The 26,042-nt window shown below is 44.4% G+C and overlaps 1 protein-coding gene across 7 annotated transcripts in view; it reads right to left on the reverse strand.

The window, feature by feature from the left end:
- Positions 1 to 26,042, reverse strand: part of DIP2B (DIP2 acetate--CoA ligase B (putative)) — a 233,394-nt gene that overhangs the window by 32,457 nt on the left and 174,895 nt on the right. For all 7 annotated transcript variants that reach the window (XM_070052227.2, XM_070052224.2, XM_070052223.2 and 4 more), the window contains 12 exons: positions 25,306 to 25,370; positions 23,279 to 23,372; positions 22,655 to 22,774; positions 19,615 to 19,729; positions 18,613 to 18,752; positions 17,889 to 18,025; positions 17,280 to 17,360; positions 13,778 to 13,905; positions 11,901 to 12,015; positions 7,440 to 7,641; positions 807 to 916; positions 591 to 671 (listed from right to left, as the gene is read on the reverse strand). In XM_070052227.2, the coding sequence (XP_069908328.1) occupies positions 591 to 671; positions 807 to 916; positions 7,440 to 7,641; positions 11,901 to 12,015; positions 13,778 to 13,905; positions 17,280 to 17,360; positions 17,889 to 18,025; positions 18,613 to 18,752; positions 19,615 to 19,729; positions 22,655 to 22,774; positions 23,279 to 23,372; positions 25,306 to 25,370 (1,388 nt within the window). The remainder of the gene's footprint in view (positions 1 to 590; positions 672 to 806; positions 917 to 7,439; positions 7,642 to 11,900; positions 12,016 to 13,777; positions 13,906 to 17,279; positions 17,361 to 17,888; positions 18,026 to 18,612; positions 18,753 to 19,614; positions 19,730 to 22,654; positions 22,775 to 23,278; positions 23,373 to 25,305; positions 25,371 to 26,042) is intronic.

A 26,042-nucleotide genomic window follows, 5' to 3' on the forward strand; every position in this document is an offset into this window, starting at 1 on the left:
AAAAAAAAAAATTCCCATTTTAAAAAATAATAAAATAAAAATTAGTAATTTAAGTATGTACTAAAAATAACTTTGCTTTGAACTGGTCTGAAATAATTTTCTTTTTGGCCAATCTCAAAAAATTAAAAGTCAAATTGGGAAGTGGAGGCATTGTGGCATAGAAGGTTAAGCTTGGGATGCGGGCATCTCACATGGCCACTGGTTGGAGTCCCAGCTGCTCCACTTCTGATCCAGCTCCCTGCTAATGTGCCTGGAACAGTAGCAGAGGATGGTGTAAGTTCTTGGGCCTTTGCCACCCAATCCAGGTTCCTGGCTTCAGACTGGCTTGTCCCTGGTCATCATGGCCATTTGGAGGCTGAACCAGCAGATGAAAGATCTTTTATCTTTCTCTAACTCTTTCAAATAAATAAATAAATCTTAAAAAAAAAAAAGTCAAATTGGGTAAAAAAAAAAACCTATAATGACATAATGTATTGCACACATTCGTCTACCTGTGTAAAGGTACCACTGGTCCCATCATTCTTATCAAGGCTGCCTGAGATACTCCCACAGGATTCAGGTGATTAGATATACAATCAAAATTGTAATACCTTGGCATTTAACAGCATGAAGAGTACGTGGTCAGGAGTTGCCTGGGCTCGCCACTGTAAAATCTCTGCCAGAAACTGGTGCTGCAGTCATAAAGCAGAAAAGACTCAGGGTCAGCAACTTCTCAACAGCTGCCCAATGCATCCCCCACATGCTACCTGAACTGAGTTCTGTCCTTACACTTCTCGGTAAAAGGTCAACTCCCCAGGAACACTTACCTTCCTCACCAGGTCGTTCTCTTCAATTTGCCCCAAATCCCTGCCTGCAGCTTGTGCAATGCGTTTTCCGGCCACCAGATTCCCAACCATCACAGAAGCAGGGCCAACACCTGGAAGTAAAGACAACATCAGCTCTGCAGAGGACAACCCAAGCCATGGGCCAGCAGTGCACTCCCAGTTTCACTAAAACTCGCTCACACATTTCTTAGCTAGGCCCTGGCAGCACGGAGCTTATACCCTAGCAGAGGAAGGCAACCAAGAAGTACATAAACAAATGCAGTCAGACAGTGGAAGTTCTAGGAGAAAAATGACAAAACAGGGGAGATGGGGGTTGGGGGACAGAGGGCAACAAGCAGGCCACTATAGCTGGGGTGTTTGGTACATTTTATCCTGAGGAGGTGATGCGTTGGCTGTATTGATTCCTACTGATAAATAATTTCACCTGCACCAGTCAGAATAAAATTCAAAGATGGTTAATAGTAATGAATACCTTACTGACAGAAGTCTGTTGCCTATTAAGAACAAGATGAGCTTCTCAAGCAGGAAGCGCTTTATTTAAAGTGAATGATGGGGGCTGGCGCTGTGGCATAGTGGGCAAAGCTGCCGCCTGCAGTGCCAGGATTCCATATGGGCACTGGTTTGAGTGCCAGCTGCTCTACTTCCAATACAGCTCTCTGCTATGGCCTGGGAAAGCAGTAGAAGATGGCCCAAGTCTTTGGGCCCCTGCACCCGCATAGGAGACCCAGAAGAAGCTCCTGGCTCCTGGTTTCAGATCAGCACAGCTCCGGCTGTTGCAGCCAATTAGGGAGTGAACCAGCAGATGGAAGACCTCTCTCTCTCTTTTTCTCCCTCTCTGCCTTTCCTTTTTGGTGTTACTCTGACTGTCAAGTAAATAAATAAGCAGAGGATGGCTCAAGTGCTTGGGTCCCTGCCATCCATGTGGGAAACCCAGACGGAGTTCTGGGTTCCTAGCTTTGGCCTGGCCCAGCCCTAGCCATTACAGACATCTCGGGAGTGAACCAGCAGATAGAGGACCACTCTGTCTCCCTTACTGTGCCTTTCAAACAATTAAATAAATCTTTTTTTTTTTTTTTTAAGTGAATAGTGAACTAAAGATTGTGGAACAGTCTAAGAGACAACTGGCTTGTATTCTTCAAAAATATCCATGTCTTGAAGACAAAATAAATCTGAGAACTGCTTATTAAAGGACACGATAGCCAAAGAGGAAATGTAGGACCTCGATGGGATACCGGCTTCTGAAAAATAAGCTATAATAAAGAAATGTAGAAATTTGAAATCCCCATATGGGATGCCAGCACTGCAGCTGGCAGCTTTACCCACTATGCCACAGCGCCAGCCCCTACAATCCAATTTCAAAGGGTTCAGTGAAAAAATGCTGGCAATTGGTGAACCCAGGAAAAGGTATAGGGGTGGTCACTATTTTATTCTTTCAAGCTACCCATAGTTTTCATGCTTCAGAACAAATGATCCTAGAAAAAAGGACTAGGGCACTAGATGCATTTCTTGATGATCACTGCAAGATTAAACTCCACCTTTTTGAACTAAGATGGCAAAAAGGTAATAAATTAATAGCCCCCTGGGTTTTGAATAGTGCTGATGTTATGCTGGGTTAATGTTAAATACTGTTTATTGTCCTTATCTGTTGATCCTGACTTTATGAAAACAGATGACACAGAGCCACTTGGGTCATATTTTATATATATATATATATCATATATATATATCAGATATACATATATATATATATGATATATTTGAGGAAGCTGGAGAAAGGATGTCAGTGGATTGATTCTATGTAACCCACAGCAAATTTTTTGTTACGTGTGGAGTTACTCCAAAATGAAAACCTTAAAAATGTAAAAACGTGCCAGTGTGGTGGCACAATGGTTAAACCACCACCTTCAATGCTGGCATTACATAGTAGAGTGCTGGTTTGAGTCCTGGCTGTTTCAATTATGACCCAGCTACCTGCTGATGTGCCTCTGAAAGCAGCGGAAGATGGCTCAATGACTTTGACCCCGGCCAACCACATGGGAGACTTGGATGGAGTTCCTGGCTTCTGGCTTTCACCTGGCTCAGTCCAGGCTGCTGCCACCATTTGAGGAAGTGACTCAACAGATAGAATTTCTCTTTTTCTTTGTTGATCTGCCTTTCAAAAAAGTAAATAAATAAAATCTTTGAAAAATAAAGGGCCAGTATTGTGGCGAGGTGGGTAGAGCTGCCACCTGCGATGCTGGCATTCCAAGGAGGTTCAGGTTCAAGCCCCAGTTGCTCCACTTTCAATCCAGCTCCCTGTTAATGTACCTGGGAAAGTAGTGGAGGAAGGCCTAGATACTTGGGCCCCTGTACCCACGTGGGAGATCCATAAAAAGCCTTTGGTTTCTGGTTTTGAACCGGCTCAGCCCCAGCCGTCGTGGCCATTTGGGGAGTGGATCAATGGATACAAAGTCTGTAAACTGTGCCTTTCAAATAAATAAATAAATTTTTAAACAATAAAATAAAATTTAATAGCAAACTATTCTTATACTCTGCTGAAGTTTCAGGTAACGTATTAAGTATAATATGCAGCACTGTGCCCTAGAAAACTGCAACAGTAAACTGCAAGTAGATCACGTTGGAAGCAGTCTTTAATACAGGCAAGGCTTAGAGCACATTTGAATGTAAATCTGGATTCACACTGCATAATTAATAAAGATGTGACATTTTAAAAAGTGTATGTTGCAAAAGAATTTAAAACGACAAGGCCAGCAGTGTGGTATAGTGGATAAAGCTGCTCCCTGCAACCCTGGCATCCGATATGGGCATGAGTTTATGTCCTGGCTGCTCCACTTCCGATCCAGCTCCCTGCTAATGGCCTGGGAAAAGCAGTGTGGGATGGTTTAAGTGCTTGGGCCCCTGCCATCCATGTGTGAGACCTGGAAAGAGCTCCTGGTTTTGGCCTGGATAAGCCCCTAACTTTGCGACCATCTGGGGAGTGAACCAGTGGATGGAAGATATCTCTCTCTCTCACTGGAACTCCGACTTTTAAATAAGTAATTTTTTTTAAAAAAAGATTTTATTTATCTATTTGAGAGGTACAATTACAGACAAAATAAATCTTAAAAAAAAAAAAAAAAAAAAAAAAGACAAGGGGCCTACGTTTGCGGTGTGGTGGGTTAAGACGCCGCCTGCAACGCCAACATCCCAAATGGGTGCTGACTGGAGATTTACATGCTCCACTTTTGATCCAGGTTCCCTGCTAATGCACCTGGGAAAGCAATAGAAGATGGTGCAAATGCTTGGGACCCTGCATCCACATGGGAGACCTTGATGGAGTTCCAGACTCCTGGGTTCAGCCTAGCCTAGCCCTGGCCATTAAGGCCATTTGGGGAGTGAACTAATAGATGGAAGATCTCTCTCTGTCTCTTCCTTTCTCTCTGTAACTCTTTCAAATAAATAAGTGACTCTTTTTTAAAAAATGAGAAAAATAATCTTGGGGCAGGTTAACGCACTGCCCTGAAGCGCCGCATCTCATATGGGTGCCGGTTTGAGACCTGGCTGCTCTACTTCCGATCCCAGCTGTGGCCTGGGAAAGCAGTAGAAGTCCTTGGGCCCCTGCACCCACGTGGGAGACCCGGAAGAAGCTCCTGGCTCCTGGCTTCAGATAGGCACAGCTCCAGCCATTGTGGCCAACTGGGGAGTGAACCAGCGGATGGAAGACCGACCTCTCTCTCTGCCTCTCCTTCTCTCTCTGTGTAACTCTTTCAAATAAATAAATAAATCTTAAAAAAAAAAATAATCTAACATCTGTTTCTTGAGGCTTTTCTGTGTGCATTTCTTGAGTGTATTCCACAGAGAATGGGAAGCAGTAACTCCAGGAAGCTCAATGCCAAAACTGTCATACCTGAAATACAGCTGTTTGATTTTCTCATAAAACTCATGAAACAAAAGCTGTCAGCTATCAACTCCAACACATATTGCTCTTCTCCCTGGGTAGCAGATGCCTGAGTGGACGCGTGACTGGAATAAAGACTACTCTGCAGTGAGGGAGGCTACCATGTAATGTGTGCAATTCCTTGCAAACAGGTGAAAAGGGCAGCATACCCCCTCCTCTCCCTTTTCTCCCACCTGTCAGCTGGAGTGTGGCAATGATGGCCGGAGGCCAGGGAGCCAAAGGGACCCTTGGCGGCCCACTGAGGATGGCTGCAGTGGACTGCGTTATCCCCTCAATCCTTCCTGTCCTGGCTGGGGTGACTCGGAAGGCTCTGTTTCTCTACTCCACTGACTTTGGACATGGTCTTACTGTTCTTGGACATGACCTGCTGGGAGACTGTGACACAAACAGAAGCTTTAAATATGCTTGGGTGGTTTGGCTTGAATTCTTGCTTCTGCCATCTGCCTTAAGAAAACTACAGCCCAGGTAGCTGCTGGCCCCATGATGAGCAGACACATGGAGCAGCTCTGAACCCAACCGACAGCCTGGTGCCAAGTCAAGGCTGGATGATCCAGCAAAGCCCAGCAGATCCACATTGCATGAGTGAAAAATAAATGCTTGTTATTCAAGACACTGAGTTTTAGGGTTATTCGCTATACAGCATATCTGTAACAACAGCTCAATGACAAAACCTGAGCTGGAAGAATGTGACTAGGCTGCCTACCTCTGAATTTCTCGGACCTGAGAAAGAAAGAAACTTGTTTCTTATTTAAGCTGCTGCTAACACATTTTCCTACAATCTGCAGCCAAGACCAGTCCTGAAATACTCTCATTCCTTCCAAAATAGCTTCAACAGGCATCTACAATGAGATTTAAAAAAAAAAAAAAAGATTTATTTATTTGAAAGGCAGAGTTAGAGAAAGAAGAAAAGAAAGAATTTTCCATCAGCTGGGTCACTCTCCAAATGGCCACAGCAGCCAAGGCTATGTGGTGTAAGTGTAAGAGTAAGGGGGAAGGGTGCCCTGTGCTGTGGCAGAGTAGGCTAAGCCTTCGCCTGCGGCACCAGCATCCCATATGGGCATTCATTTGAGTTCTAGCTGCTCCTCTTCTGATACAGCTCCCTGCCAAGGCCTGGGAAAGCAGCAGAAGATAGTCCAAGTGTTTAGGCCTCTGCACGCACATGGGAAACCTGGAAGAAGCCCCGGGCTCCTGGCTTCAGATTGGCCCAGCCCCCGATGCAGCCATTTGGGGAGTGAACTGGTGGATGGAAGACCTTTCTCTCTTTCTCTCTCTCTCTCAAATCAATCAATCAATCTTAAAAAATAAGAGTATGTGTGGGAGTGTGTAATGTGTGGTTGGGGATATGTGTGTGACTTAGTAGGGGACGGGGGATGCGTACGTAGGTGTACTGAGGTGTGGGACCTATGGAGGCCAGACTTTGGCCTCATGTATTTGGGGGTATATAGAAAAGTAGGAGGCCCTTATAGCTTCTCTTAAAATGAAAAAGCCTGAATAAAACTCGATGATTCTATATCTGATTTGACGTATTTTAACCTGGCTTATCATCAACCACTTACTGAAGTCCATAGCCTCCTACTCAGCCCTGTAATCCAGGTCTGCTCAGAAATTAGGCAAAAGTTAAAACTATTAGCTTTTTTTTTTTTTTTTTTTTTTTTTAATTTTTGACAGGCAGAGTGGACAGTGAGAGAGAGAGACAGAGAGAGAAAGGTCTTCCTTTGCCGTTGGTTCACCCTCCAATGGCCGCCGCTGCAGCCGGCGCACCGCGCTGATCCGATGGCAGGAGCCAGGATCCAGGTGCTTTTCCTGGTCTCCCATGGGGTGCAGGGCCCAAGCACTTGGGCCATCCTCCACTGCACTCCCTGGCCATAGCAGAGAGCTGGCCTGGAAGAGGGGCAACCGGGACAGAATCCGGCGCCCCAACCGGGACTAGAACCCGGTGTGCCGGCGCCGCAAGGTGGAGGATTAGCCTATTGAGCCACGGCGCCGGATTAAAACTATTAGCTTCTTTATTCAATCCAGCAATTTACATACTCCTAGTTGCACCCTGAACTCAAAGAACTATGTACTAGGTAAAACATGCTGTTCATTGTGTGATTACAAACGAAAAAACCGACGAATTAAGTAACAGAGGTATTATAGGCCCAAATCACACCAGTAAAGCTAAAGAGCAAGTAGGGATGTCTCTAGGTAAAAGGTTTCCAACAGGAAGGCAGGTGGGCATCACGATTCAGAGTGGGTTTCAGTCACACTTAGTGTGCATTCCAGTGATACTTAGTTTTTCTGAGCTTTACTTTCTATACCAGAGGGTGTGTGTAAGGGAGCTGTAGGATTCACGTGTAAAATGCTTTTGAGTTTTGATATTTAATAAGCACTCACTAAATACTAGCTATTCTTGTTACCAGAACCTTGCCTTATAGGATTTGCTTTACCCTAGCTGTGCAAGTGTGATTCTGATCCCATATCCCACACACAGGGTCAACAGAGGCACAGTTTTGACAATTATCAGGAGGCCAGCAGCAAACCTGAAGAAGCGTGCTAGGCAGGTCTCTGTCCTGGCTTTCAGTCACCTTGGGCTACCAGTCTTCATAAAGTCTAATTCTACAGAGAGAAGCACGGAGAGAGGCCTCACTTCTTGAGATTATAATTTTAAAACAATGGCTTGGTAGCTAGAATATTACCTGGTTGCTTTTGCCGAGGCTTTGGCAAATTTGTCACACACGTATGTGGGCACATGAGGATATTGCAAGGATGCAGAGATCCCTCCAGAAAGAGCTGTTTCGTCTGAGATATATGGATCCCTCCTAGTGGAGTTTTTGGCAATGTATTGGCAGGCACCAGAGCAAGACAATAAACTCCTACTTGATGAATGCTGTCGATTGCCTAGAAAAATATGAAGAAAAACATTCCATGAGATTACTTTTGCTATGCTGGAAATAACCCTGACAACACTCATGTTTCTGTAGGATTTTCCTCTCTCTATTCTATCCATTCTAGAGGTACAATCTGACAGGCCTTTAAGAGCCTGTATGTCTAAAGATCTTATCTCAACGATGAAGATCCCACGCGTTTTACAACCACAGCAGAGTAACAGGGTAGGTAAGACGGATACAGCATGCATGGTCAGAGGTGGCACTGATTTCTAAGACCTAGTATATTCTCTTTTAAGGGATAACACCAAAACCTTAGAAATTAGTCTTTGGTTTTAAAAATTTTACCTGTCTACCACTGCACAAGTGACTAGACACGAAGTATTTTTACCATGAAAACAGCAGATACTCTCTACCTGGGCTGGGCTAACTCTGTAAAACAGGCCAGGGAGGGCCATGGCACACCGAGCACTGGAGACCACATACTACTCCAGTGCCCCTCTGCCTCCAGCTGCTGCTGTGTAAACTGCAGTTGTTTCTACACTGTCATGGCCATTCTTATTACTGGGTTCACATAATTTAATTAAATATTACATCAGCTGATAATACAAATGTGAAAACACTGAAAAGTTATGCTTTGGAAAAGTCTTATGTTTGTGGAAATAAGCTAACATGGAAGTCCAATCAGTGTACTCAAAATCACACTGCTCCCCAGCAAATAAATGCAGTTATGTTTTGTAATGAAACTTAATACTTGAAAAAATTTAATCAACTGTGATTTTTCTGCTTCAACTACATTTAAAAATTTTTTTAAATGTATGTATTTATTTATTTGAAAGTCAGCATTACAGAGAAAGGAGAGACAGAGAGAGCTCTGATTCACTGGTTCACTCCCCAGATGGCCACAGTGGCCAGGCTGAAGCCAGGAGCCAGGAGCTTCATCTGGGTCTCCCGTGTGGGTAGCTGGGGCTCAAACACTTGGGCCATCTTCTTCTGCTTTTCTCAGACCATTAGCAGGGAGCTGGATCAGAAGTGGAAGAGGGGCCAGCGCTGTGGCACAGTGGGTTTAAGCCCTGGCCTGAAGCACTGGCATTCCATATGGCTACCGGTTCAAGACCCAGCTGCTCCACTTAAAATCCAGCTCTCTATTATGGCCTGGGAAAGCAGCAGAAGATAGCTCAAGTCACTGGGCCCCTGCACCCACGTGGGAGACCTGGAAGAAGCTCCTGGCTCCCAGCTTCAAATCAGCTCAGCTTTGACCATTGCAGCCATTTGAGGAGTGAACTAGCGGATGGAAGAACTCTCTTTCTGGCTCTACCTCTCTCTGTAACTCTTTCAAATAAATAAAATAAATATTAAAAAAAAAAAAAGAATAAAAGATGAGCAAGGTCTTTGATGGAAACAAGTCAAAAGGGCCAAGGAATAAACATGCAGATCATATTCCTCAGACTATCCTACTAACCAGCACAGATGGCTGGGACATGGGACGTCTAGTGGAGTTCTTAGGCTTCTGATCTTCTAGAACACAGAGGAAGTTAACAAATGTATTACATGTGGCCCAGGCCCCCTCTGAAAACACAACACCTGGTAAGTCATGTAATAACTACTTTTACGTAGAAGGTGCTGCGTTAGCTTACTCTGTGTGCAACTTGGAATCAGAAGATCTTTGGCCTCTAACCTACTAGAGGTCATAAGGTGTCCTTTACTGTTCTACTGCGGACCCACAGGCCCCATGTTGAAGAGTTAGACTGGGAAATTAACAGCATGCCCAAATCACACCCCAAATGACTTTTACAAGGATTTCTAGCCTCCTGTAGTTGTAGTAAGTCATGGTACCTGGAGAAATTTCAGGTATACTCATTTTTCGGTAATATAGAAAAAAAAATGTGTAATTCACTAAGACTGTACTGTTATGCACCAAGGTTCATTCTGAACAAACCACTAGGTCTTTGAAAATATTAACAGTGTTCTCTTTGCATGTTTGCCTCTTAGCCAATGAATCATGTCCGACTGTCCTCACAGTCCTCTCTGTCTGGTCTGTTTGCAGTATTGTTTTCCCTCCGATTTTCCACTACGAGCAGCCCAAGCCACACCAGCTGGTAGTCTGGAAATCTGCGAGTCGCCCATCCCCATCGTGTACTCCACGCCTGCATCGCTTCTGCAGCATTACCACTAACCACCATTTAAACATGCAAACGTTCTAAGCAGAGCAGCTGTAGTCACTGGAAACACTTCCAGTAACATGCGTGTTGCCATGGCAAGGCTGCTGCATGTGATCTCCGGATCACCCATTGGGCCAACAAATGTTTACCAAGTCATTACACAGCTATCAGCTCTGGGGTAAAGCAGCAAATAAAGAGCCAAGTGTTGGCCTTCACAGAGAACAGTAAACAGAAATATATGGCCCTACATGCTAAGGAGAGACACAGAGTAAAGGGACAGAAAGTGAGACGGAGAGGACTTGTCTATCTTCCTTATTGAAGATTATGCTTATCATTATGATTGCTATTATTTTTTAAATATTTATTTATTTATTTGAAAAGCAGTGTTAGAGAGAGAGAGAGAGAGAGAGCGCGCGCACGCGCGCGTGCACGCTCTTCCATCTGCTGGTTCACTCCCCAATTGGCCACAATGGCTGGAGAGCCGAGCCCATCTGAAGCCAGGAGCCAGGAGCTTCTTCTGGGTCTCCCACATGGGTGCAGGGGCCCCAGAACTTGGGCCATCTTCCACTGCTTTCCCAAGCCATAGCAGAGAGCTGGATTGGAAGTGGAGCAGCTGGGACTTGAACTGGTGCCCACATGGGATGCCAGCACCGCAGGCGGCAGCTTTACCTGCTACACCACAGCTCTGGCCCATATTTTTTAAAGATTTATTTATTTATTTGAAAGGCAGAATTATAGAGGCAGAGCCAGAGGCAGGGAGGCAGGGAGGCAGGGAGGCAGGGAGGCAGGGAGGCAGGGAGGGGGTGGAGGGGTGGGGGGAGGGTCTTCCATCTGCTGGTTCACTCCCCAGATGGCTGCAATGGCTGGAGCTGCACCGATCTGAAGCCAGGAGCCCGGAGCTTTTTCTGGGTCTCCTAGGTGGGTGCAGGGGCCCAAGGACTTGGGCCATCTTCCACTGCTTTCCCAGGCCAAAGCAGAGAGCTGGACTGGAAATGGAGCAGCTGGGACTCAAACTGGTGCTCATATGGGATGCCAGCACTGCAGGTGGTGGCTTTACCTTCTACGCCACGGCGCTGGCCCTGATCATTATTTTTGATGCTAGTAAGAATCACCATTATCACTTAGTGAATGCAGGTACCATATATTTGATTCTTCCAATGCCTCTGTAAACCAGGTAATTTTACCTCTACTCCATATGCTAGGAAATAAACTCACCACGGTATAGTAACTTGCCTAATGGCATTTACCTTGAAAGGAGGGGGACATCATTAAACCTGTGATTCCAAACAAAGACCTGGCACGGTTCCCGGCCGCTCCCCACACACTGAGCCAAGGCACTCTCCCTCCCTGACGGCTTCTCTCAGAGTGCTTCCTAGCCCTCCACAGTACAGCTCCCTCAGGTCATGGCAACACCTTCTCGAGAGCCCTTCACCCTCAAGGCACCACTGTGACAAGCTGCTGACAAGTGGAACAATGACTGTCAAACGTGCTTCCCGTGTGCACAGTTCAACCGTTCATGGGTGGTCAGTTCTCTGGCATGAAAGAAATTGCTGGGGCCGGCGCTGTGGCACAGTGGGTAAAGCTGCGGCTTGCAGTGCCGGCATCCCATCTGGGCGCCAGTTGGTGTCCCGGCTGCTTCACTTCCAATCCAGCTCTCTGCTATGGCCTGGGAAAGCAGTAGAAGATGACCCAAGTCCTTGGGCCCCTGCACCCACATGGGAGACCCAGAAAAAGCTCCGGGCTCCTGGCTTCAGATCGGTTCAGCTCCAGCTGTTCTGGACAATTGGGGAGTGAAGCAGCAGATGGAAGACCTCTCTCTCTGCTTTTCCTTCTCTATGTAACTTTTTCAAATAGATAAGTAAATCTTAAAAAAAAAAAAATTTGCTGAAGCAAGCCAATTCAGTTGTTCTTGGCAAGCTGAGCAGAAGGATATTTAGTGGTCCTCCAGGAGAAATGGCATTAAGCATCTGATTTTGCTAACAATACCAAGAATATTTGAGTGTTGATGGACAAGAGGGAAAACTAAGGTGGCATAACGGATCCGTGCAAGAAAACAGCAAGGCAGGAGTGGCTGCCACCCATGAGCCGCGAAGGACCAGGGTGCGCTCACCTGCAGCACGCGGCTCATCCACTGGAAACTGTCTTCTTCAGAAGCATCGGGCCTCTGTTCCGCCACCACCACGATGCGCTCATCATAAAATACAGACACAGAAAACACAGCAATTCTAAGAGAGACAGATCACACATATCAGGACTCCTGTCACAGCCAGTCCTACTTGCTTGCTTTGACTGGAATTACAGAGAGGAGACGTCCCCACCACACCTCCCAGAAATGGGTCGTTTAGAAAAGAAAATGTCACAATGATTACCATCCAATGAGGATTCATTCATTCAAAAAACATGTATTAAGCACCACTGTCATGAATGTTTGGACACAGAGGTAAGTAAGACAAGGTTCCTGTCTTCGTGGACTTGGGTGTCAGAGACAGAACAGACAAATCAATATAGAAGAATGTCATGTTGCAATGTAGACGGTGGGCACAGGGAGGAGCGGTGTGCGGGGGTGTTACAGAGGCAGGGCGACTGGGGTGGGGCCTCGCTGAGGACGACACTGGAGCAGAGACCTGAATGAGGTGAGGACGCGAGCCGCGCGGAGATCTGGAGGAAGAGGTTTCCGGGCAGAAGGAACGGAAAGCGAAAAGGTTCTGAGGTAGGGACGAGCTTGGCAGGTTTGAGGAACAGCAAGAAGGCCAGTGTGCCTGGAGCAGAGTGGTGAAGCAGAGAGCGGGAGGGAGAGTCAGACACGGGCAAGGGCGGCTCGCGGAGGCCTGGGAGGCCGAGGGAGGGAGTGTGGGGTTGGGCTCGAGTGAGGTCTCCGCTCAAATGTCCCCTTGCTAGCGAGGAATTCCCAGAGCACCTGGGGTACACCAATAGGCCCCCCACCCTCTCGAGGTACTGCTCCTCGGCACTCATTGCCTTCTCATACGGTGCCATGTCCCTGCTTATCTGGCTACTGTTTCCCACAATGAGCATGTGAGCTTCACAAGGGCAGAGACCGCTTTGCTCGCTGCAGCAGCCGGGGCATCTAGAACAGTGGCACATATTTGGCACCCAATGAATATCTACTGAACGAATGCACAAAAGAATGGGAAGCCACTGGCGGGTGGAATATGCCAGCAGGGCCACCTGACTTGCCTCCCTCCTTCCACCCGCACGCGTTTCTGCAACATCTATCTGCTACATGACACTGAGAGCTGGGATGTAATAGAAGATCTACAGTGCCATGCAGTGTGCATTGGAGGAGGCCACACTGTTACAAAAAGCCACGTTTCCACAACTGGCTGGTTTTTGGTTTCATCAGTTTTTCCTCTTAAAGAACAAAAGGGACACCAAGGTTGTTCTGAAGATATATATCCGTGGTTGTAAACTGCTAAGACAGACATCAACTTCTCAAATATGGAGCAAATACCTTTTCTTGCATTAATAAGCAAGGAAAAAAGATATCTGACACACTTTGCCTCTGGAATTTGATATTAGTATTTAACTGCTATTTCAACCTTCACAATACAATAGTGTGAATAATTTAGTTAAAAATGAGGAAGAGAAATAATTGGTAGATATAAACTCCTACAGAGTAGCCGTCTATCTCCAACAGTCTGAATGTCACCACTACTTCTGTATTAAAGGAATGTATCAAGTTCCATGTATTTATAATTTTACTTAATCCTACAAATTTGGAGTTTATACTTTTAAACTTGTCCTTGGTCCCTAGTACTCAACAAACAGTAGTAACTAGAATCTGACATGTAAGATATGGTTATGTTTTGTTCTCCCAGCTGAGGGATGTTCAAAGCCAGGCTGCTTCTATGCCTCATCAAAGACAACCCAATCACTGGGAGAGAGAATCTGTGAATACAACTAAAATCATCCTGGAAGATTTATTTAGGTTCTACTGGAAGTGCTAAATTTGAACACTGTAGTACTCACCTTCCTCTATAAACAGTCTTTATTGATTCAACAGCCAATCCAGTAGCGACAATGTCATCAGCATTATGTCTTCGACCACTAACCATCAGCAATCCATCCATTTTTCCAACCACGAATACCAAACTACCCTGAAAGGGAACAACAATTTATCTTGACTTCCATGGTTCAAGTAGTAAAACAGACATATTTTACTTCCTGACTTGAATAAGCCACATAGAAAAACGTAAGAAAGCTAATAATGCCATTATTTTATGGATCATAAAGAAAAGGATGTCATATCTTGACATTTTGGAAATCAGCAGGGAAATCAACAGCATCATACAACCAATGAAGTCTTAAAGATTATAAGGAAAGTCACTCAGATATTTATTCTTCTGAGGGATTTTACAACAAAAGCAACCAGGGTTCCCAGCAAGCATAATTCCATCCCCAGCCACAACTGTGTGGTAGGTCATCTTTTGCATCCACTCATGGGATGCATGCAGAGGAGAAAAACATTAATTCATTTAATATTGGAAGAGAAGATGAAAATGGTTTTAAAATGAGAATAACTCTTTCAGGTTTATAAGGGTAATGTTGTTTCCATGTGGCAATATTAGAAATACGCTAATAAAGAAAGGTTTAGGAACCATTCTTTTCCAGGGAGGTAACCGAGCAGCAGGACACCACTATCAAAGCCTCAAAAGCATCAATGGATAAATAAGCTTCCAGATCCACTCGCAGGAAATTAACTTTTCTCATTCATTGCAGACCTCATACATTTCTTGAACCATTTACCTACATCCCATTATCTAGTGGTTATCTCCATGTGACCGTCACTTGACGATTTACTGAGTACAATGCAGTGCCATATCCTGACTGGGCTATGTAAGTAAGCCATGAGTTCTCTTCTCTAGAGGCTGCTGGTCCACCCCAGACAGAAGAAAAGAACCAGCCATTTCCAGCACAGTCGGCAATGCTCTGGTGTTGCTGAGTGAAGATGATGAAACAGCCACTGTCAGTCACCAAACTGCTTTTCCATTTCTTTCACAGAACAAGAATTGTCAGCTAGGCATGTCTGAGCAAAATAAAGATTGTATCTAGCCTCCCTTGCAGCTAGGTGAGGCAGTGGGACTGGCTTAGACCAACCAGATGTAAGTACAAGTGCTGAAAAAGCAGCTTTAGGGAATCTGTGAGAGAGGGCAGGATGACACCTTGTCCTCTCTCTTGCAATCAGATGTGATGGCTACAGTTTGATTTTGGGTCTCTTACTGTAACAGCTAAAAGGAGATGTTTTGTTTTTTAAAATTTATTTGAAAGGCAGAGAGAAGGAGAAAGGTAGGTAGGTGTATCTTCCATTCATTGGTTATTCCCCAGATGACTGCAACAGCCAGGGCTGGGCCAGGCTGAAACTAGGAGCACAGAATTCAATCTGAGTCTCTCATGTTGGGGACCCAAATACTTGAGCCATCACTTGCTGCCTCCCCGGGTACGCATTAGGGAAAGCTGGATCAGAAGTGGGGCTGACTTGAAGCCAGGCACTCCAGTATGGGATGTGGGTATTCCAGGCAATGCCTTAAGTGCTGTGTCAAATGCCTGCCTGCTAAGGGCTTTGTGAACTTCCTGGTCTGAATGGAGAAGTCACAGAGCAGGTGTAGACTATTTCTTAGAGACAGTCTCCAACCTGTACCTTCCTACCACCCCCACAAATGGGGAGGAAGAAATACAATAAATTACTCCTTTTTTTTGGATAATTTACACTAGGCCCTCTGTTCTCATCATTACACTCAGGAGCTCTTCGAGAACAGACTTTTCATGTCCCAATTGTCTCTTTTATTATTTATTTTTAAAAGTTTCAGCCGGCGCCGCGGCTCACTAGGCTAATCCTCCGCCTTGCGGCACCGGCACACTGGGTTCTAGTCCCGGTCGGGGCGCCGGATTCTGTCCCGGTTGCCCCTCTTCCAGGCCAGCCCTCTGCTGTGGCCAGGGAGTGCAGTGGAGGATGGCCCAGGTGCTTGGGCCCTGCACCCCATGGGAGACCAGGAAAAGCACCTGGCTCCTGGCTCCTGCCACCGGATCGGTGCGGTGCGCCGGCCGCAGCGCGCCGGCCGCTGCGGCCATTGGAGGGTGAACCAACGGCAAAAGGAAGACCTTTCTCTCTGTCTCTCTTTCTCACTGTCCACTCTGCCTGTCAAAAATAAATAAATAAATAAATAAATAAATAAATAAATAAATAAATAAATAAAAATTAAAAAAAAAAAAAGTTTCTAAGAGATCCTCCATCCACTGGTTTATTCCCCAAATGGCCACAATGGACCAGGCTGAGCCAGGCTGAAGTCAGGAGGCAGGAACTCCATCTGGGTCTCCCTCAAAGGTGCCAGGGATCTAAACACTTGGGCCATCTTCTGTTGCTTCCCCAGGTGCACCAGCAGGGAGATGGATTGGAAGCAGAGCAGTAGGGACTCCAATAGGTGCTCAGGTATGGAATGCCAGTATTGCAAGAAGCAACTTTTCCTGCTTCACCACAATGCAGGCTCCCTAACGGTCACTTTAATCCAAGGCCAATCAACATCACTTGCTGAATGAAAAATTGTTTTCATTTAGATAATTTGTGGAGTTGAGTATTGGGCGCAGTGGGTTGCTACTTATAATGCTGGTGTCCCATACTGGAGTGCCTGTTTGAGTCCAGATACTATGCTTCCAGCTAATGTACCTGGGAAGGCAGCAGAGGATGGCCCAAGGGCTTAGATCCTTGCCACCCACAAGAGAGGTCCAGATGGAGTTGCTGGCTTCTGGTCTGGGCCATGGCAGCCATCTGGGGAGTGAATCAGCAGATGCAAGAATTTTCTGTCTGGGGCCAGTGCTGTGGCATCGCAGGTTAACGTACTGGCCTAAGGCATCAGCATCCCATATGGGTGCCGGTTCAAGACCTCGCTGCTCCACTTTCGATCCAGCTCTCTGCTATGGCCTGGGAAAGCAGTAGAAGATGGCCCAAATCCCTGGGACCCTGCAACCGCATGGGAGAACCAGAAGCAGCTCCTGGCTCCTGGCTTCGGATCAGCCCAGCTCCGGCCGTTGCAGTCATCTGGGGAGTGAACCAGCAGATGGAAGACCTCTCTCCCTCTCAGTCTCCCTCTCCCTCTCTCTCTCTGCCTCTCCTCTCTCCGTGTAACTCTTTCAAATAAATAAATAAATCTTAAAAAAAAAAAAAAGAACTTTTTGTCTTGTGTGTCCACCCCCCCGTCACCTTTCAAATCAATGAACTTTAACAAAAAGATTTGCTATTACATTGGACACAGTGCTGATAATTTGTTTAAAAATGTTTTCCACACTATGTATTATGGTTTTCCTTTATTACTGAAGAAAATTTATCCAGCACTCTTCTAACTCAGTGCATCATGGTAATCAAATAAAAGAAGGCAGTGAGGATAAGTGAAAAGAATACTGAAAATAAAAAAATGATCTCAGGTAACAGAAACAATAAACATTAAACTCATTTAATCATCATGAAAGCACCACTTACTGGCCCTACAAAACCAAGCAACCCTGAACGGATAAATGGCACGTCCCCAACAGGAGAGCCTGCAGAATTCACTGGAATCACCTAAAAGACAAAAGGAAGAGAGATGAAAACTTTCATTTTCCTCCAAAAATGTATTTGATTCTTAAAACATCTTATTACTCTAAAAAATTACAACAGTAATAGATGCTGTTCTAAAACTAACATTATATGAATAATGAACCCAGAAATTCTATTTCCTTATCTGACAGCATTTACAATCTGTTGTTTGTTTTGTGTTTACTTATATTAATATAAAAAAGAAATGAATGTTAGTCTTGCTGTTGTACCCCAAACTACAAAAGTTAGTCATAGTATGTGATAAATATTTAGTTAATACGGAAAAGACCTTAAATTACAGGGTCTGGTACTATCAGAAGCTTTAGGCACTTAACTGGCATCTTGGGACACATCCCTCAGGGACAAAGAGGGACTACTGCATTACCCATATTTTAAAGATAAGGAAATAGGGAGGTTAATAACCTTACGCTATGTCCCATCAGGCAGCAGATCTGCCCTATAGTATCCTGACCTCACCAGACATTTTCCCTGTGAAATGTTAACATCATCTACCTCAAATGTATTTTTTGTCACACCAGCAAGCCCAAAGTACATCATGCCCCCGGTTCTGGAGCTAACACAAATTTCTCCAATTTCATCTGTCTTGCAGAGATGGGGAGGTCCATCTGGTTTCACGATGCACATCATTCCTAACATGCAGAAAATCCAGGTAAGGAACAGACACTCTGGAAAACCTTTACAAAATAACAACTTAACCCAGCCAACCCAGGAGTGGTTTGCACTGACTGACTGGCATGAAGAATGTCGAACAGGAATGCTAAAAATAGTACATGCTATACATAGGTGCATTTGAAATTTAAAGATTTTGGAGAGCTTATCACATTTAAAATGACTGCAAAGTCCACAGAAACAGGTTAGGTGAATTAGGTGTTACCCCTAGGTAGATGAAATACCAACACTCACAGGAACAGCCCACTCTTTCTGCCAGTCCAATGGCCCAGCAATTACAGTAAAAACAAGGTGACTGAAGTATCAGTACAAGATTTCCAGGTGAAGAAACACAGCTGAAACTCACAGCTGACAAATCACGCAGTACGGGTACTTTTGGGAGGTCACCGTAATTATCACTCCTAAACTGTTCAAATGGCTTTGAGAAATTAAGCAGTTAAGCACTGAAATGAGGAGTCCTGGTTTTGGATCTCTCATTTTATTGGGTTCTACTCTGTTTAATGACAAATCTCTAGGAAAAACCAAATAGTGCCTCTTAACACCTTACCCCCAGGCATAACATGTCCCACATCCTGGACTGTCAGGGCTGAGTTCTTATCTTCAGTATTGACTCGTATTACTCCATAGCTCAATCCATTCATCGACAGAATGGCTCTTCCTGGCAAAGGAGCCCCGGGTACTCCAGGCCTAAAAAGAAAATGAACCCATGAACTATGGCAAACTGAATGATATGAAGAACAAAAGATGAATATGAAAGGAAAAAAATTTTTTCTAGCAAAAGAACAGTTACTTTTCACTAGCAATAATACATCAAATTAATTCAATTTACATAAACAACGCACTGTCAATTATCAATCAGGTGGAGAAAGTAAACTTTAAGGGCCAGCATTGTGGCACAGTGGGTTGAGCCGTTGCCTGTAGTGCCAGCATCCCATATGGGCATTGGTTCAAATCTTGGCTGCTCTACTTCAGATCCAGCTTCCTGCTAAAGGCCTGGGAAAGCAGCGGAAGATGGTCCCAAGCACTTCCCTGCACCCACTTGAGAGACCCAGAAGCGCCTGGTTCCAGCCTGGCCCAATCCCAGGCATTGCAGCCATCTGGGGAGTGAACCCAGAGATGGAAGATCTCTCTCTGTCTCTCCTTCTCTATAACTCCTTCAAATAAATAAAATAAAATTTTTTTTTTAAAAAAAAGCAAATTTCCATCAGTTGCTAATACTATATTGTTCTTGGGTATATGAGAAGCTTACAACTGAGAGCAGTCCATCTCTAGTCTAGGATGCTAAGGATTCTGAGGAGAAAAACAACACAGAAAAAAAAAACTAATTCAAATATGAGATGAGAATAATTTTTAATTTACCAGATACACTTTGGGCAAGAGTGGGAAAAATACATGAGATGCTTCAGACTACGCTTACAAAGTAATTTTCACTTTTAGACTTTTTGACTTAGAAAGCTAGTTAGCATCTCTTTGTTATCACCTGGTAAATGCTGTACATTTCATCCAAGCTGTGATATACATCATGGGTATTTGGCACTCTGAACAATACCTGCGGATTGCTACAGTCATGGCTTCGGCAGATGTAGCACAGGGACAGATGGCCTCAGGTTTCAGTCCATGGCTTTGGAACAGACTCAGGAAGGCATCACAGGATGACACAGACCCTAAGCAGGTGGAACAGATAAATTTTACAACTGAAATTGTGTTTTCCGCATTGCAGGAAATTGGTGAAGAGTGGAAAGCTGATGTATGTGTTTCTCATGAGGATTCACAGTGTACATCATTAATTCCACAGAAAATTTGACTGTGAGATGGTTTGACACATTTCCAGGTCAAATTAATGTTCACCCAGCCAATGAAAGGTCAGTGACAAAATCTAAGGTTACAACGTGGAATAACGCTACCCTTGCCAAACCAACAAATCAGTATCAGAGCTAACACTGCAGGCAAGATGCAGCCAGTTTATAATTTAGCACTCTTCCTGAAGGCATTACCATAAGCAGTTTAGTACAGTACTGCCTTAGTTGTACCTTCTTCTCTGTGACAGTCTCTGCCTTTTTTCTTTTATATATTTTTTAATATTTCTATTTATTTGAAAGGGGGCATACACATATACACACTGCACACAGATAGAGATCTTTCATCTGCTGGTTCACTCCCCAAATGCCTGCTCCAACTGAGTCCTCCATGAAGGTGACAAGGATCCAACTACTTGAGCCATCACATACTACCTCCTAGGGTGTGCATTAGCAGGAAGTTGGATCAGAAGCAGAGCACAGATTCAAATCCAGGCACCCCCAATATGGTATGTCTGTAACTCTGCTTATTTTTTTAATACTTCAGTTTAATGTTAATCTAATTGTCAGCTACATGTGGGCCCCAGTGGGTGCTTTTTTTTTAATTTTTTTTAATTTTTTAAAATTTTTTGACAGGCAGAGTGGACAGTGAGAGCGAGAGAGAGACAGAGAGAAAAGTCTTTTTCTGTTGGTTCACCCTCCAAAGGCCGCTGCGGCAGGCGCACCGCGCTGATCCGAAGCCAGGAGCCAGGTGCTTCTCCTGGTCTCCATGGGGTGCAGAGCTCAAGAACTTGGGCCATCCTTCACTGCACTCCCGGGCCATAGCAGAGAGCTGGCCTGGAAGAGGGGCAACCGGGACAGAATCCGGCGCCCCAACCGGGACCAGAACCCGGTGTACTGGCGCCGCAAGGCGGAGGATTAGCCTATTGAGCCGCGGTGCCAGCCCACTTTGCTTTTTTCTTAAGGTCTATCTCATATATGTGTTTTAAACCAAGGTGAACAGGGCCAGTGTTGTGGCATAGCAGGTAAATCTACCGTCTGGGACACCAGCATCCCATGTGAGTGCTGGTTCGCGTCCTGGCTGTTCCACTTCCTATCTAGCTCCCTGCTGATGTGCCTAGGAAAGCAGTAGAAATGGCCCAAGAGCTTGGGTCCCTGCACCCCCGTGGGAGACCTGGAGGAAGCTCTTGGCTCCGGGCTTCAGCCCAGCGCCGGCCATTATGGTTATTTGGGGGAGTGAATCAGCTTATAGAGGACCTCTATCTGTCTCTTCCTCTCTCTATGTGTAACTTTGCATTTCAAATAAATAAAATAAACCTTAAAACAAACAAAAAAAAAGGTGAATGATGTGACTATTGAGAAAAACACACTTAGGAAAGAGCACAGCTTTCAATTCTTTACTTGATCCCAATGTGTGCAGGATTAGGGTTTTTGTGTTTGTAGGCCAAAGCAGGTAACATAGCAGTATCTCTAAAAGTTTTTGCAAACTCCTTTGATTTGCTGCTAGGAAGAATTTAAATAAAGTCTACTGGGTTACATCAAGTCACCTTCTTACTGTTGCTTTTATGTAAGTATTATGCAGAATTCTATGATAGAAAAAGGATATGTATGAATGAACAAGAAGGAATGGTTTTAAAAGCTTACAGAATTCATCAAAAGATGAAGGGATAAATAAGATGCGATACATCCATACAATAGAGCTTTATCTGGCAATAAAAAGGAATGAAGTACTGATATGCTAAAACATGGCTAGATCTTGAAAATACTAGACTAGGGGCTAGCATTTGTAGCACAGTAGGTAAAGCTACTGTCTGTGACACCAGCATCCCACATGAGTGCCGGCTTGAGTCCCGACTGCTCCACTTTTGATCCAGCTCTCTGCTAAAGGTCTGGGAAAGGCAGCAGAAGATGGCCCAAGTATTTGGGCCCCTGGCACCCACGTGGAGACCTAGATGAAGCTCCCGGCTCCAACCTGACTCAGCTGCAGCTGTTGTGGCCATCTAGGGAGTGAACCAGCAGATGGAAGATCTTTCTCTGTCACTGTAACTCTGACTTTGAAATAATATATTTTTTATTCATTTATTTGAAAGGCAGAGTTATGGTGGGGAGAATCTTCTAACCACTGCTTCACTCCCCAAATGGCTGCAACAGCCAGAGCTGGGCGAGTCTGAAGCCAGGAGCCAGGAACTTCTTCCAGGTCTTCCATATAGGTGGCAGGAGCCTAAGCACTTGAGTCATCTGCTGCTGCTTTCCCAGGTGCATCAGCAGGGAGCTAGATGGGAAGTGGAGCAGCTGTTCTAGAACCTGCACCTGTATGGGATGCGGAGCTGCAGTTGGCAACTTTACCCCCTGTGCCACAGTGCTGGCCCCAAATAAATCAATCTTTACAAAAAAAGAAAATGGTAAATTATGTGAAAGAAGCCCATTACAAAAGACCAGACAGTATGACTGCATTTATGCACAATGTCCACAACAGGCAAATCTACAGACACAAAAGCAGAACAGTGGGTAACCAGTGTTGGGGAGAAATGTGGAAGGACTGGTATTAAGTAGGTAGTTTCTTTTCTGAGTAATGAAAATGTTCTAAATTTAGATCATGGTGATGGTAGCATACTTGGGAATAACTAAAATCACTGATTTATACAATTTAATGGGTGAGTTTTATACTATGTGTATTTTATCTCAACATAGATGGTTTTATTAAAAAAAAAAAAAACTTACGAAAAGGCAAGAAAAAAAAAGTAGCCAACCAAAGGAAAGGAAATTCCCGAGCCATGTTCAGGAAATACTTACAGGGATTAGCTCCATCAGTCACAATTAACATCCGTAGGGAACTCAAGCTCACGTCTCTCTGGTCCCGATGTGCCATCATGGCCCAGTGCAAGTCCCGGCACTTTACTAAAGCTACCTTGGCTATAAATTCAACAGGGATAAAGTTAACATATATGCACATCCTCAACTTGGTATGTATTTTATTTACTATATCAAAATATACTGTATCTACAATAGCAAACATGTTTATATATATGGGGATCACAATCTTCACTCAAGGAAAATAAAAAAGGTTTTGAAGAGACTGTGCCAGTTGCTTAGAAGTAGAAAGCACATTTAAACTGACTGGATACACACAGCTTGCTCACTGCAACCTCCATAAGCCACAGTAGCCCGGCCATGAAAACTGAGCACCAGAGTACTCAATAAACCCAATTCTGGGACCAGATTCAGGAGAATTCATCTCAATTCACAAGAAAGGATATCAGTGAGGTGAAAAAGACAACATACCTAATTCTATAGCAACTGAACTCTAAAATCTGTTAAGTCACTAAGCCACATGAATGTGTCTCTACAAGAGAAACCTGAAAATCCCTGACATCTTAGTTCAGTCACACAATTGAGGTTAGCTGCTCTGTGTGATACCTTTGTGGGCGTGCACTCTTTGGACCCAAGAGAGAGGACAAGTCTTCATAACAGAGTAGGGTACGCTAATGGTATGCATCTTATTCATTACATTCTGGAAGGCAAAGAAACATATGTAATCAATACTTAAGTCATACTTTGCATTTGAAAATGGAACTGACATTGTGATACAATACTCAAACAGACATTCTTTGAAATAAGTCTGAAATATTAATTATAAAGTTGAAGTTCCTTTGATACCCACTCTCAAACCTGGTTCCTTCCGCTTCTCCCCATAGAAAATCTCAGTGATGCATCTGGTCCATGTATTTACGAGTCCCTTTTCATACATTTGTAACTTGGCATTTTGCACTTACATTGTTTTAGAGCTAAATCTGCATATATTCAGTACAAGATATTTACACAGCTCTTTGAATCACTGCATAGTATTTCACAGGGTAGCTATATATCACAATAGTTTTTCTTTCTTTCTTTCTTTCTTTTTTTTTTTGACAGGCAGAGTGGACAGTGAGAGAGAGACAGAGAGAAAGGTCTTCTTTTTGCCGTTGGTTCACCCTCCAATGGCTACCACGGCTGGTGTGCTGCGGCCGGCGCACCGCGCCAATCCGAAGGCAGGAGCCAGGTGCTTCTCCTGGTCTCCCATGGGGTGCAGGGCCCAAGCACTTGGGCCATCCTCCACTGCCTTCCCGGGCCACAGCAGAGAGCTGGCCTGGAAGAGGGGCAACCAGGACAGAATCCGGTGCCCCAACCAGGACTAGAACCCGGTGTGCCAGCGCCACTAGGTGGAGGATTAGCTTATTGAGCCACGGCGCCGGCAGTTTTTCTTTTTTTAAAAAAGATTTATTTATTTATTTATTTGAAAGGCAGAGTTAGAGAGGCGGGGGGGGGGGGGGAGGAGGGAGAGGGAGAGGGAGAGGGAGAGGGAGAGGGAGAGGGAGAGGGAGAGGGAGAGGGAGAGGGAGGGAGGGAGGGAGGGGTCTTCCATCTGCTGGTTCAGGTTGGAACCTGAACCTCCTCCCCACTTTGTAACTCTTTTAAATAAATAAATAACTTGAAAAAAATTTTGTTTCTTATAGGTGGTTCTGCTTTGCTTTGTTAAAGCTAGAGGAGCTGCAATTTGGTGTCTCTTGCCACACAAACCAAACAGAGCCAGATGCTCTGTCCCCAAGGAGAGATTGCCTTGGCAGAGTAACCAAGCCTTGGTACCTAGACTGGCCATTTTGTTAACCACAGTAAGATACCATGTCCTTCCTCCCTCAAGTTTCTAGGTCTAGTGACAAACTTCTGGTTTCAGAAAAGGATGGTAATTGTGACTAGTTCTTCATACATCTCCATCTTGCACTTGTCTCACAGGAAGGAGAGTCCCTTTCCATCCCCATCACTGTATTCAAACTTCCAATACAAAGAAAATGGGCAAGAAAAGAGCTAGAAAGTAAGGTCCACTCAAGGACTAAAGCTCTCAGCAATCTGTGGGTCCTCTGTGAAAGGCGATCCTTTGCCTCTTCCTCTCCTCCTCTTCCCCTGCATCTTCTACTCTTTCTGGAACCCTTGCACTATTACGGCAGTTGAACCACATGCACTCCTGAGTCCCCTTTCATCTGCAGGATCCTGCATTTCTTCTCTGTCCCCCAAAATGGTATGTCACATAGGGGAGCCTTCCTACTTAAAATGTCCCATCTCCCCTCTCCCCCTCCCAAAAACACAGCTAAAGCTCACCTATTTTTCCAAGTCCAACTCAGTTGTCACCTCTTCCATAAAAACTGCTTTGATGCCTAAAGCTAGAGGGGTCCCCTGTCTCTAACACCCACAGAACACCACCTATTCCTCTAGTACAGAAAACATCTCCATGTGCCTATTTTAGCTCACAATGTAGCTTCTGCATAAGTGTTGAGTGTCCTCCAAAAATGCTAGCCATCTTTTGGGAGCTTAAATATCAGGTAGGTACTAAGAGATGCTCTAGTTACATACTATGCTAGCCCTATCTTAAGTACAATTTATACTAAAGGTCCTAATTCTGAGTCACTTACCGCAAACATGCCATGCCATAGTCCAGCATCTTTCTTAAAGTCTAGAACATTTACTACTGTTTCTCCTACAATAGAGAAGAACATAAGGAAGTCATCTTTAGTGTTATATAGCAAAATCGTGTCACTTCCTCAACTAAACAATTGACTCGGTGCTTTTAGAGAAAGGACTGGAAGTTCCCGGGGTCTCTGGAAGCTGGAGGGTCTGATCATAGGGCAGTGTGGTCCCAGCTGCAGGACACTTTACTGCTTGGGCACTTGCCCCAGGAGGTTCTTTTTCCTAATTATATAATGACTCCTTGATTATTTTAGAACTTTGAAAATTCAAAAAAAAAAATCTATGTAAAAATTGTATTTCATAGATGAAATAAAAAACGTTGGTATCTTTATAACACATATACTTCTAGACATATTTACATATACACAGATTATATAAAGTAACAAAATTTGTATACACTGCCCTGTATCCTACTTTTTTCCATTTAATGATGTATTTTAAAAATTTCCCATATCTTTAATACTCAAGAACGTGAGTATTATGTCACAAGGTATAATCCATTATGCAAATATGTTGTAGCCTACTAAGTTCTTATTTTGATTGCTCCCATTGTTTTTTTTTTTAAAAACAGGTGAGAATGCTGCTCTATAATCAACACATATTAACCTGTTTTATTTTGCAAAAGGAAAATAAAACACTAAAGAAATTAATATTATAAAGATGATTGTGAGGTAAATAGTCA

Source organism: Oryctolagus cuniculus, chromosome 11, assembly GCF_051225735.1.
Source record: "Oryctolagus cuniculus isolate XC-2025 breed Fujian yellow rabbit chromosome 11, ASM5122573v1, whole genome shotgun sequence".
NCBI lineage: Eukaryota > Metazoa > Chordata > Mammalia > Lagomorpha > Leporidae > Oryctolagus > Oryctolagus cuniculus.